This window comes from Ciconia boyciana, chromosome 8 (assembly GCF_034638445.1).
Source record: "Ciconia boyciana chromosome 8, ASM3463844v1, whole genome shotgun sequence".
NCBI lineage: Eukaryota > Metazoa > Chordata > Aves > Ciconiiformes > Ciconiidae > Ciconia > Ciconia boyciana.
Genome location: NC_132941.1, coordinates 46,168,443 through 46,181,748, shown reverse-complemented (window position 1 = coordinate 46,181,748; position 13,306 = coordinate 46,168,443). Strand labels below are relative to the sequence as shown.

Below are 13,306 nucleotides of genomic sequence, written 5' to 3'. Positions count from 1 at the left end.
TGCAATTAGAACATCAGGATTGGTAAAAAGAAAGTTTCTACTGAGGCATTCAATCCAAGTAGTAGTAGCAACCACATTACTGTAATGCCCCCAACATGGGTACCTTTCACCATATCCATCCTGCCAGCCCCCATCTCTTAGACTATTTGTATTGCATTATCTCCTGTATGTATCAAGTGCAGACTACTCTCTTTAGTTCTGGCACACTACAAGTTTAAGAACTGAGCCATGCTGACTGGGAGCCTAAAAAAACAAATATGCAAGACAAGCGCTAAACAGGACTGCTGGCTAACTCTCAGTGAAATCAAATGCAGCTGGGATTCTAGATATTCTCTAAGTATTTAAACTCAGGTAACCATTACATATAGCAGAACTGGGGAACAAACCCACCTGTCCCAAATCTTCAGCCCCAGGATAGGATCATCTGTCAGCTATGTAGCACTACATAATCTTAATCTGGCATCCAGGATAAAATTCATTCTTTTCAGTATCACAAATGAAACTGTATCTACTCAAACTGATTAATGGAACTAACCATTTTCTGGTTGACTGTTGTGCTCCAGCAACACCCATTCCTCTTGTTCACAAGGAATAAATTTCAGGTCCTTTTGAAGGTGATCTACTGCAGTAAATAAAGCCTGCAAGAAGCTGCAAACTACCCAGTTCATGCTGAAACACACCACAGGGGGATGCTAACTCTAAAGCACAGCAACAGGAGCATAACGTTAATTTCCCATCATGGGCAATTATGCAAGAAATGGGAACACACTTGTGCTGTTGTACACAACCTCATGCAACACTATGCCCTCATTTGAGGAAAATGATACACTTTGTAAGGAAATGATCCTTCCTAGCTTTAACTCCCATTTCTGTACTCTCTTTCCCACCACGTCATTTGCCAACTTCATGGATCTGAGACAGCACTCCTTCTGTTGCAGACCTTTAGCTTATTACAGCCCCTAGTTTAAAGGGCCAGCTTTCTTAGCAAGCATTTACAAGATACAGGTTTGTTAGTATTAATAAGACATGATGAAAGGCTCCTGGAATCAGGTAGATAGATAGATACATTTTTACCATAGCTTTACCTGTGCAATCTTCCCAGCCTGGAACATCCCTTCCAGTATTACACAGGCAAAAAAGGTGTAAAAAAATTTCAGTGAAAGAAGCCCAATACAAGCATATGCTTAAAAAAAAAATCCAAAGCCAAACATCAGCATTCCAGAATAACAAAAAACTTCTGAAAGTCTCCATGGTATTTCTAATATAAAAAGGAAAATTAATAATGATGGCTTATTGAATTATCTACATTCGCCAAATAGGGCTATGCAAGCCAGCAGCACTACAGAGCGTTTTGGTTCTGGGCTGAAGTCACCCACAGACAAATCCCTGGCAGAGCTAAAACTGTCTCAGGCCTTGCTCTGTATTAATACATTACTTGGATTTGGCTACAGTTTATGCTAACATACACAAATAAAGAGCATTTCTGAGCCTCGCTGCATTCCTAGAAGAGCACCTCACGAATAGCTGGTCCAGAGAAACAAAGCAGCCCGCGCTGTACTGCCCATGGTCACAGTACCGTTCCCTTAAAAACGAACACAAAGACAATGTAACAGCACGCAGACAAACACAACTCAAGGCCGTCTTGAGTCTTCATTTAAAGAAACACTGAGGGCCTGCTGGAAATTAAGGCAACGAAATGCATTACGTTAGGACTTAGCCCTACTGCAGAGGTGCCAGCGCAGGAAGTGGTCCTGGCACCCGAGTTAGCTCTCCAGTAAGAGCTCTTCAGATGTCAGATCCCTCAGGCTTCTCTGAGACTCAGTTTTGAGAAAGATTTTCCTGAGGGCATGGGGACTGGGCCCTCCCTTCATACAGCCCATGGCTTACCTCTTCTGCAACGCAGGGTCTCAGCAGCTGTATTTCCAGGAAAGAAGGTGGCTAGAGCTGGCAGCAAGGAAGTAAGAATGGATTCCCAGCAGTCGCAAACACACTTGGTATTACCAGGGTGTGGCACATCCAAAGCCCATGGGAATGGAGAAATGGAAGAAACACATCACTGCCCAGGAGTGAGCTCACACACAAGGCAGGACTTTAAGTACCATTAAAAACAGATGCATTCTCAGGAAGGACTGATGCTAATAAAACTCCAACTGTAGCCTTATTATGAAATCCATACGAAATCCATTCCAGCCTAGTAATGAAGAAGCACTAAATGCATAGTGGTCAATTTTTTTTTTTTCCTTTTTTATTTAAAATATCATTATAACCAATTGACATACTAGATAACAATGTATACATTCCAGTGGTGCACATGTAATGACCTATGGCATGAATGATTAAAAAAACCACAATGTTCTCAGTAGTGCCCCACCAACAGCTTATTTGGAGGGAATAAAGGAAAAGCAGGAAAAGGTATCAAATGTGGGGAAGAAAAAAAAGAAATTACAGTTTTCCCCAGTATTTTTAATGGTGTATCTTCCCCTTCATATTTCTTGGGACAAAATAAAATTAAGAATATATTTCAAAAGGGGCAGAAGGAATGATCACAATAATTAGGGGGTTTTTCTCAACTTTAGTAATAAAAGTTAAAGAACTCTCAAAAATAGACTAGATATTGGGCCTACAAAAGTAATTCATCTGTATGCAAAGCTTACCAAGAATTATTCCTTTTGTAAAATGTAAAGGATGAGCTGACATTACTAGTAAGCTATTTTTACCTACAAAACCAGACTACAATAATAAAATCACCAATTTACAGCTAACACAATATTCTAGATGTACATTATTGTACACAAGCTATATATTACACATGAACATCTTACGTGAAATATATAAGAAACATACTTACTGATATTGTCTCAACATTGGCCAATAGGTTTATTTTTCTAAAGGAAGTGTATTTTTCTATTCACATTCAGTGTAGTTCCAATAGCAAGGGTTAGCTTTGCTTACTTAAGAAACGTAGAAAGTTTGTGTGAGGTAGTTCAAGAAAACCTAGCTTAAATTTTTAACTGCAGAAGTAGAAACACAATGTGATCTGATTCATAACACGTTTCTGTAATGCAGAGATATCCAAAGAAGAGGAGAAGGGAGTGAAAGAGATCACTGAAAATACCACTTTTATCCAGTGCCCTTAACTAAGAATAAATTAAATGAATTGAAAATTTGGGTAGGCAATAGAGTCTCATCACATTTCTCCATTAAAACCCTCTTTCTAATCTTACTGAAAAATGCAGACAAGTTCTCCTTCAACTCCAGTCCTCAAACTAAATATGTAAGAACCAAAACGTTAATAGGAAAAAAAAAAAGGCAACAGCATGGACAAGCTGCCGTCAACAGCAAATAAAACCGTATCTAGAAACAGTAATTCACTTCCTTTAGCAACTCGAAACAGTAAGACCAAGTGTAAACTGAACTGTCTTCTCCCCTTTCTCCCATGATCTTAACTGAGAAACATTTAATGTCATATGCTTTGGATTATTGGCTGGGTAGGAACTATCCGCCTGTACTAGCTTTTTGATGGTTTTTCTTTATGCAATGTTGAGATGAATGCCATATACAGGAATGCAGGAGCATTATATTCATGCAAATGCCTGGCAAGGTGCTTAATTTTTGCTCTCTAATGAAATAGCCTGTGTTCAGAGAAGCAATTTTCCATAAAACAAACCCACATCAGTAACATGCTACTTACTTGGACGCTGAGGCAGCAGAGGGTGCTGTTGCCACGACCGCCTCAAATACAGCTCGCCATATCCTCCCCTAAATTCACACCTGTGTTGGCAGGGGGGGCTTACTGAACAATTTATGCTGGTATTATCTTTGTGTCTAGCTGGAACTCCTGCCCAGAAAGATACTATCGCATATAGCATAGTAAGGTTCTTCTAAACTAAAAACTCAAGCTGCACAGCACCTACGTAGGGAAAAGTGCCATGTCTATTCAGCTTAGCAGAATGAATGCACTAGAGGTGACCTGGTCAGTCCGGCTGGTCTAAGGCTGTTCAACTGATGGGTATTGCTCTGGCAGTCCAGCTTCTCACACACACTAACACACAAAAGCCTCAATTCTGACCGCGTTGTCTTGCATTAATAAAGACTTCACAGAGCAGAGGTGCAGCACAGTCACAGAACTAATTTCCCCCGCACTTCTATTTCAAAATCTTGAAGAACCTACTTCTACAAAAGGAGAGGAGCTATTTTATCCTTGATGCCTGCCACAGCTCTGACCAGAAAAGGTGGAAATTAATCTATTATTGCCCAACTTTTAACCTCACCTGACACAAGAAATCAGGCACAGCTCACTGTAATTCACTCCCTACCAACTCCCAGTGGATTGGAACACCCCTAGAAGTGGAAAGTTGCACGCACTTTAGTGAAGCCCATTGTCATGAGAAGATTTTGGAATCATAGACTAAAATAAAGCTTAATAATACTTTAAGAATAAAACTGTACAGTGTATTAGATAGTATATGACCTAACAACATAACAATAGACAAAGACAGGTGAACCCTAGCTACCCATTTGTTTGCTATCTGTGGCAGTGTGCAACTATCTATGAAATAATTTTATATTTCAACAAATAAAAAGGGAAGTTAAGACTAGCATGTTGTTGTGATAATTTGGTTACCGAATCTGATTTTCCTGTCTTTGAAATTTGCCATCACTTTAATTTGCCTAAAATGCAAGCAACTGGGGGTGGGGGGGGAAGCAACGCTTGCTGTGAAGATGGTGCCAAAAGTGAACTCCAGGTTCCCACAGGCAAAGCTCTGACCTTACTGAAATAATTCCTTTAAACATAGCTCACTCATACTGCAATGGGTTGCAGTGGACAGTCCCACCCATTCATCAACCCTACCTTAAAAGAAGAAAAGCTCAATTCTCCTTAGAGCTTATGAACTCAATTAAGTTACTAGTGATAGCACACTGTGATAAAAGCCTAGTAACTATTTCACTCAATATTCATTTTAAAGCAATTTTTCTTTAGGACACTGGAAAGTGATAGCAAAAATTATTTTAAAGTTTCAAAATATTTCAGTCACCACTGCAATCCAGAGGGGTCCAAAACAAATTTAAATAGGAATCATATTTACCAAAGTCTGTTCATAACAGCACTTACAGGCATCAGAAGTTGATTTTATCAGCCTTAACTTCATTACACTGGGCTGACCAGAATATCATTTGACCCTATATAACAATGGAGTACTGTTGCATGACCAAAAATTTTGGCTTAATTCACAGCTTAAACTTTGATAAAAAATTACAAAATAGACTGTTGTGTTGGTCTCTGTTCAACTTGAGCAGATTTTCTATGTTCCAGTGCTAGATGAATCCAAGCAAGTCCTGCCTATTCTGAGGTAATATACAATTTGGCAGAATCCTGTAAAAATAATTGCCTTAACAAATGTGGTTTAGAAAGGCAATATTGAAATATTAGATACAAGTGAGGAAAGCAAAATTACACGCATACAGCACTTACCAGCAGTCTAGCCAGGCCAGGAAAACAACTGTGCAGTTTATCAATTTAGTCATCTTTGAGACATTACCATTCCTTGTAACCCTGTATGTTTTTTAAAAAGACATGTTAGATATTGAAAGCATTACTATCACTTCTATTTTTCTGAAACTTACTGCAAAGACAAATTTTCCTCTTTCAATTAGAACTTCAGAAAGATACCTATTTAACCCAACGAGCAGAAGGAACCACACTGAAGAGCATCAGTAATTCCTGGATGACCTCTGTAGCCAGTTATATGATTTGCTTATGTTCTGTGCCTGGCAAGACTTCTGTATTTTTTTGTGCTCATTTTTGTGAGCATTACTAATTTAAATTCCCCTTCACATTCTAATTCACTACACAAAATATGCATCTACACAAGGCAATCAATTATACAGCCTAGCTTCACTAAAAATCTGCATTTTCCAAAGGAATAAATTCTGAATGATTGTTTAACTCATACATAAACTTAAGTCAGTTATACATAAATCATTCTGTAAATATAAAATGTAAACAGTTAAAATACTTCTGTGAGGAGCAGCACCATTTTACATGACTATTTAGTAACTGTTCTATATATTTCGATATATCTTTTGTTTAAAAAGTATATTGAAACCTGGAGCTTCAGTGCTGAAAACTGGTGAATATTTATGACATAAAATGAACCATTATTAAGATTTCTGCTACACTGGTCTCATGGTGATATGAAAGAGATAAATAATAATTTATACAGCATTACTTCTCCCTCCTTTGGATGGCATATATTGCTCACTTAATGCATTAGCTACAGAAATCCTGAGGTTCTCCTACCACTTAATGGTTTTTAGCAATCAGTTACTTTTGGTGGAGAAAGAACAGCTGAAGTTTTGCCCCTATTGCATTCATGTCATTCCCTCTTCTAGCCAAAAAGCACTCGCCTTAGTAGACAAAACTAGTAAGAAACAAAACTCCCAAGAATCACATATTACATGAAAGTATAGCTACAGCATATTAGTTTTCCCTCATGGCAGTCTAGACATCCTGGATACACTTAGTTTTGTGTGTACAAAAACAGGCTACAAGCTAGAAGTAAACAGTTTATTTGCATTGCAATGTATTATTCATGAAGTATCCTCGTGTTTTATGGCGATCACAAGATTTGGCATGCCACAACTCTGCAGAAAACATCACCTTGCTTTGTTAGGCTAGATATTTCTGCAGCTTTGAAGATATGAGTTGCTTTCTTAAGTTCATAAAACCATTCAGATGAGGTTACTTTGCAAAGGATTGTACACTGTTTCTCTAAAAAAATTCACTAATTTTTGCTTTTGCTGAAGTATTATAGGCAAGTGGCCAAAATAAAAGAGGATTTTGTTCACTGCCAGCACCACAGTAGTATGCCCACAACTACAGCTGGCTGCACTGAATTCTCTCCCCCTCCACCTGGACACGGACACAGGACCAAGCATAAAACCTTGAAGGATATCATGAACAAAACATCTGGCATAAAATTCTAATTAAAAAATTGAAAACCTATAAAATCTTAAATAATTCATTATATGGTAATGACCACAACATTAATATGTGCTTTGATAAAACAAATCTTACAAATTCAGTAAAAAAAGATCAGCAGCATAATAGTAAAGCAAATATGCAGATTTTAAAACCACAATAAAAATTATCAGGTTTAATATTTTACAGTTAATTACAGCAAAAAAAGTGGCTGCTTTTAACACAACTTACAGTTTAAAATTACAGCACTTTATGATGAATTCTACAATTATTTTTGAAAAAACACTCAAAAATACCACCAAATTTTAAAGGTGCCCTATTAATGACTAAAAGGACCCCCCTCCCACCCCCCGAAAGACCAAGTAGTCATCTACAGCAACCCAGAGGTCCAGCTGAGGTTTCTAGACTGCTGTCTGTATCAGAGGCCAATGTTGGATCTGTTGACATTGAAGACACGTCATTGACAGATGACGATGAAGATGGATGTTGAGAGCCATTGATCATTGCTGCACCTGTGCTATGAGAAACAAAACAGCAAATCAGTTGCAGATACAGTTGCACGGTTCAGTACTTGCATTAGTCTGTCTCTTCCTAATAGTCACTGCTTTCCCTTGTTTCGGCAAGTTTGAAGAGATGTGTCTCAATCCATTGTCAAAGTAAATAAAACCCACAAGTCTTTAATATGGGGCTTAATGAATGGTATGCCAAGAACCACAGAACTCACATGACATGACACCTGCCAAATTACAATAAAATGCTAATGCCTGAAGGTTAAAAATCACAAACATAGATAATACTGCATAAAGCCAGAGCTAAGATATCCTACTAAACGTTGAGACCCAAAGCTATAATATATCTACATATTTAGATAAAGAAAGAAGGGGACGGCTTTTTTCCATCAGATCCTCCCCTTCAGGCTGGGAAATAGTTGGTGTCCAGCCACACTGAATGTATACAATTGCAGATACGCAGTGATTTTTCAGAGTCTGGACTTCAGTGAACTCTCAGCAGAGTCAGCAATAGCTGTCCAACTATTGCCATCATTTTTCAACAGTGCAAATGGAGTCCTATCAATGGTCAGTCCATGATCACATTTTGCTCCAAAATGCAGCAACAGTTGCTGAAAGTGCTCCATCATTTTCCTTTCTGTTTAGAGGGAATATTGAAGGCAGGCAACCTAGAAATCCTGTTTCATTACTTAATAGATGGACGTATTGGTTGTATCTTTATTTGAAACTGCACCAGCTACAAGTTACACATCTAACCGGATTATGGCAAGAGAGTACTAGTACACACCAAGATGCTTCTTGAGGACTGAAATGAATGAAGCATCAGTTACATGGGGATAATAATAGAGGAATTTACCAGATGAATAAAAAGAGATGGCAACCCCATACATTCCATTCAAATAAGCAATATCTCAAAGAGAATTCAAGATGTTATTGGTCATTTAAGAGCCATATTTTTGAGTTAGGTTACCCTTGGATGTCTTCAACAGCTTTACTCTCTCCTGACCTACAACTTAATGTAGCTTTATACCATGCTTTTATTGTAACCAACCTAAAGGGGCTGGTTGTCCACGTATAACCCCATTCTTGGTTCTCTCCTCCAGGTCCATGACTTCCTTGTATATCAACTCTGAAAATGCAGAGAAGGGAAGGCAAAAAAATGAATTTGAAAACCCAAGACTGGATTGATAATACATCTTCCATTAAAATGTACATTTAAATTTCACAGGTTTATTACTGTTCAGAATTAGTTTTGAACAACAGGCTGTAGAGGCTATGGAACAACTGGCAAGTGAGGTAAAAATGTACAATTCTGTTGGAGCTACGATGGCCTGGCACTCTCAAGAACACACTGACATTGTTCTAAGACTCTTTTGTCCAGGCTGTCTGGGGACCTGAGGTTAAACTGAGTCTTAAATACCACTCAGTTTTTATCAATGGCTTCTTTGGTACAGATAACCTCGATCAGCAGTCTTCAAAGGAACAGGTAGGAACAAGCCCAAACAGCATTTCCATCCTCCCGACACATATTTGCCACTAAATATCCTCAGCAACAACATCTAAAGGTCCAGATCACCATGAAATGGAATACAATATTGGTGTATAAGTAGCCACTCCAAATGAAAGCAGCAACTTTATCTTCCAGTTACACAAGTTCCTCATCCTTAAAAAGGTCAGAAGTGCTTGTATCATACACCCTGTGTACTGGCCAGAAGGCTTCTAGGCTAATGGCAGCTTATTACCCAGAAAAGACTTCAGCTGTGAATCGACAGAAGTAACAAGAGAAGAAAAGGACTAAACATGTTAAATGCAACTCATAAGAACTGACTGTCAGAATACCACTTCTTATCTGTCACTGGCAAACTAATGCAATGTACAAACAGTTAGGAAGAAAAAAAGCATTTAAGAAGTATAATTTCAAGGGCCATGGGAGTCTCAAAAGTAAACTCCATATTGCTTGAAATACCCTCAGCACACCTGCTTCAAAAGGGAAGTAACTTTGCTTGGAAGGAGGATGGTAAGAGAATTTCCACAATTCTCCTTATCTCTGCCTTTGCAATTAAAACTCAGTTTCTAATAGGAAGCGACTTAAAAGTGTGGTAGTACCAGATTTTACAGACTTGTGTCCATTACCAGCCAACACAATGAAACTGTCAAAAATGATTCATTAAACATTTTCCCTGCTTTTTTTCCTCTGGGGATAAAAAGGCTATACAGGTCTAATGTCTCTTCCTAGACTGTTTCAGTACGAAGTATTAGATTGCTCAATGCACTAAATTCTTGCTTAAATGCAACATTTATAGGCTGCACAGCTCTCTGGATCCGTATTTTTTCTTAGCACTAGGACCTTTGCAATAACACCACACCTTTTAGAAGCAATTTCAAAATGAAGCACAAGCTTTACAAGTAACAAAGTTGTTCCCCCCTTCTACTTTATCATTTTACACCTCATATATGACCAGGAAATATACATACTAAACCAGTACTGAACACTAAAAATCATTATCTTGGAGGTACGAATCTTATGTCACACTGCAATCCGTTCCAGGCCTCAAGCCCAGCTACTTTCTCAGGATCCCACAGCCGATAACCATCCGTGTCTCCCACACCAGCTGTAACCTCACTATCTCGCCCGTTACTAACAATCCTTATGGCTTCTTCTTTCAAATCATCTGCTTGATTTAAAAGAGTATAGTTATTGCTAATATGCTCTTCACTTGAAGACTAGCGCTTCTACTTCAGACTTACATTGCTCAAAGTCCTGCACCTTTTTCAACTGTAACCGTTTGTCCAGAAGAGTTACCCTCCCTAAAAACGCTGCCTTATGGTTTGCAAAAGGCAACTGAAACGAGCAGGTCTTAAGTTCACTACAAAGGTTCAGCACCTTCACAGGAAAAATTTTAGTGTCCCGACAATTGAGAGGTTGTGAAGCACTGATCTATTCCCTTGCCATTCCAAACAGTTTAAGTAAATACTATTAGGTTGCTCAGAAGAACCTTAATAACAGTAATCCTTGGGGCCCAGCCTACTTCCAAAGGCCTTAGTAAACTTTAAATGCCTTTCTTACCTTTCCATTCTTCTATCGTGTGCTCCCTCTCATCTAACTGCTTATCTGGTATCTTTGGTGGAGGCTGAAAAACAAAACTAACTCATGATAAAGCGATCAAAAGGGATACAAAACCAGAATAAATGAAAAATGAAAAAAAAGCACTCAGAATATGAACCTGATTTATTTACATGGTCATATATTCTCTCATACTTGGACTTGGCCTATTTTCTAGATGCTGCTACATGTTTTAAATTTCTTCTGATTAACAGATTTGCTTACATTACTGTAATAATTAAAATAGAAACTGAACAGTCTGGTAAAAGAGCTCCTAAGTGCAGCAGTCTCCAGCCCATGCAGCCCTTTTTACCTACTTACTGTTAATTACTAAATTTTCCCTCTAGCTACTATAGATCAGCAGAATGCTAATTGCACCATTTACATCAAGCATCTTTTTCTATTCCTAGTGGGCCATCACCAACCACCCTTCTCTTAAAAAAATGAGACTTTTCTCATAAGCTGAAATTGTCCTGAAATTAATTTTTAAGAAAAATTTTCAATTAATCCCTTTGTTCATTAGTGTAAACACTTGAAAGCTCAAGATCTGGTACTCAAATTTTGCTGAAATACTTATTTTCTAGTTTAAGAGTAGTATCAATTGCTACAACTAATGAAAATATTTCTCTTGCCCAGGAGTAAATACCTCAGAATCCTATCAAGGGCAATCGAACCACACTGAAACAACTGAAGCTCAATAAATCAGAACACTATATAGAAGATTTCAGATGCATTAATACATGTCCAGGAGATTATATACAATTATATACGAACACACACACAGAGATACAGGTACTTCACTTTGTGCCCATTCCTAATACTATTTCTAATAAACATGTCAATAAAAATGATTACTGCTCAGTTGAGCTTCTAGTGAAATATGTAGATCATGCAACAATCTTCTTTCAAGCAGTTATATCAAGCATCTCAACAAGTTTGCTTTAGTACTGTACCTTCCTAATCAGAGACCTAAAACAAGAACTTACAGCTTCTGCTTCCGATGGATCATACCAAACATTGATGTATGGGTGCTGCAGGGCTTCATCTACAGAGATTCTTTTAGAAGCATCTATAACCAGCATTTTTGATAACAAATCCCTTGCTTGACTTGCTGCAAAAGCAAAATTTTCTATTTAGACTAGTATCATATATGGTGCACATAATACAGTATTTCAAAGCTCATAAGGAGAGGAGACCCAGAGTAAACAAATTCCAGTTTAGTATCTACGCAACCCTCACATAATTTGGGGTTTAGGGAAGCAGTCCATTTGATGAAAAAAAAAATTTGCAGAGAATAACACAGGTAGGAAAGGGGTTGGACATGTTTCACTATATATTTTCAGCATACAGTGCCCATTGGCATGACATCCTTATGTGAAATGTGACTCAGTACAGCCTTGTCTGGAATAGCAGTGGGCAAGCACCTACTACCCCTCTCTTACAGTTTCTGGAGAAAAAAAGTCACATACTGTTAGTCACAGAAAATATGGTGAGTCTGTGACTCCACTGAGTAGGTGACTTTTAGAACCTGTAAGTTATTTCAGTAACTACAGGATATCTATGTATTATGAGTATAAAAACTTTATTTTCATCCCTAGAGAAAGACGATCTGTTCTGCCTACACAACTTCTATTCCACCCTCCCCCCACTCTTCTCTAAATCGCGTTGGCATCTGTCACTGAGAGGAATATATATATATTCACTTTTCTTTATAAGGTATCTCCAAAATAGGAGTTGTTTCAGAAAAGATGAGAAAGTGAAGGTAAGCATACGCCAGTACGTTCATCCACTCCCATGATACAAATATTGTAATATTTAAATCCTTAGCAGGATGATTTTATAGTGAACAAAACGAAGACACATTTCTGTTCAATATATCACAGTTTTAAAACCTTTAAAATATACAACACACAGAAGACAGACCTTACCTTTAAGCTTATTGTGTTCAGAGTCAGCTGGGAAAAGGACATCTGGAAAGAGTTTTTCAAAACTATATCCAGCATATTTAGGTCTGTTCTCCACGTAAGTTCGGACTGTAGGCTGTAATTTCTTCATAAATTCAGGGCATGGTGTTCCTAGCTGCTCTATAACTTTATTCCATTGATCAATATCTAAGGTCATGCAGCTAAGAAAAACACTGTGTCTAATTTTGAGCTAGAAAGTTATGTTAAAACCACATGAAATAACCAACAGAGAGAAAACACAGAAAGTTATAATAAAATATCAAGTTCATCATCATTAATTAGGACTACTTTCTTAGAGAAAACAGTGAAACAAAGCAAGACTATGATAGAGCAAGTCAAGGCAACATGCATTTTACTCAAAATCATAATTAAGTAGCAAAGGATATACTTCTGAGAAACAGAGAAAATTAAGAGACTCACAAAATGTATTAAATGAATTTAAATAAAGGCGTTGTTTGGGTTTTGGAGAAGAACTCACTTCCTGATCTGAACACGTATTCACAGTAGTCAAGCTACTACACATCACCAAGGCACTTGTGAGAATTACCCCGTGTAGCTGCTTTGTCCTTTGCTCTCATCTTGATACCTCAGCCCAGTCCTGGACTCTCCCAAGTCACCGATCTCTCTCTAACGACATCCAACACTGAGCACCAGTGGGCACACAAAGGATGAAATCTTGGCCCACACGGGCCAATGACAATTTTGTCAGAGACTTGAATGCAGAAGTTAAAGAGTTTCAAGGATGTGT

At 38.0% G+C, this 13,306-nt stretch overlaps 1 protein-coding gene across 4 annotated transcripts in view; it reads right to left on the bottom strand.

The window, feature by feature from the left end:
• Positions 1-6,554: 6,554 nt before the first annotated feature.
• Positions 6,555-13,306, bottom strand: part of MAPK8 (mitogen-activated protein kinase 8) — a 48,469-nt gene continuing 41,717 nt past the window's right edge. For 3 of the 4 annotated variants that reach the window (XM_072871491.1, XM_072871489.1, XM_072871490.1), the window contains exons 8-12: positions 12,523-12,705; positions 11,581-11,705; positions 10,559-10,622; positions 8,543-8,620; positions 6,555-7,494 (exon numbers count right to left, since the gene is read on the bottom strand). In XM_072871491.1, coding sequence (XP_072727592.1) covers positions 7,349-7,494; positions 8,543-8,620; positions 10,559-10,622; positions 11,581-11,705; positions 12,523-12,705 — 596 coding nt within the window. In that variant the 3' untranslated portion in view covers positions 6,555-7,348. Of the gene's footprint in view, positions 7,500-8,542; positions 8,621-10,558; positions 10,623-11,580; positions 11,706-12,522; positions 12,706-13,306 lie in introns of all 4 variants that reach the window. The other variant, XM_072871492.1, reaches the window with a different exon arrangement.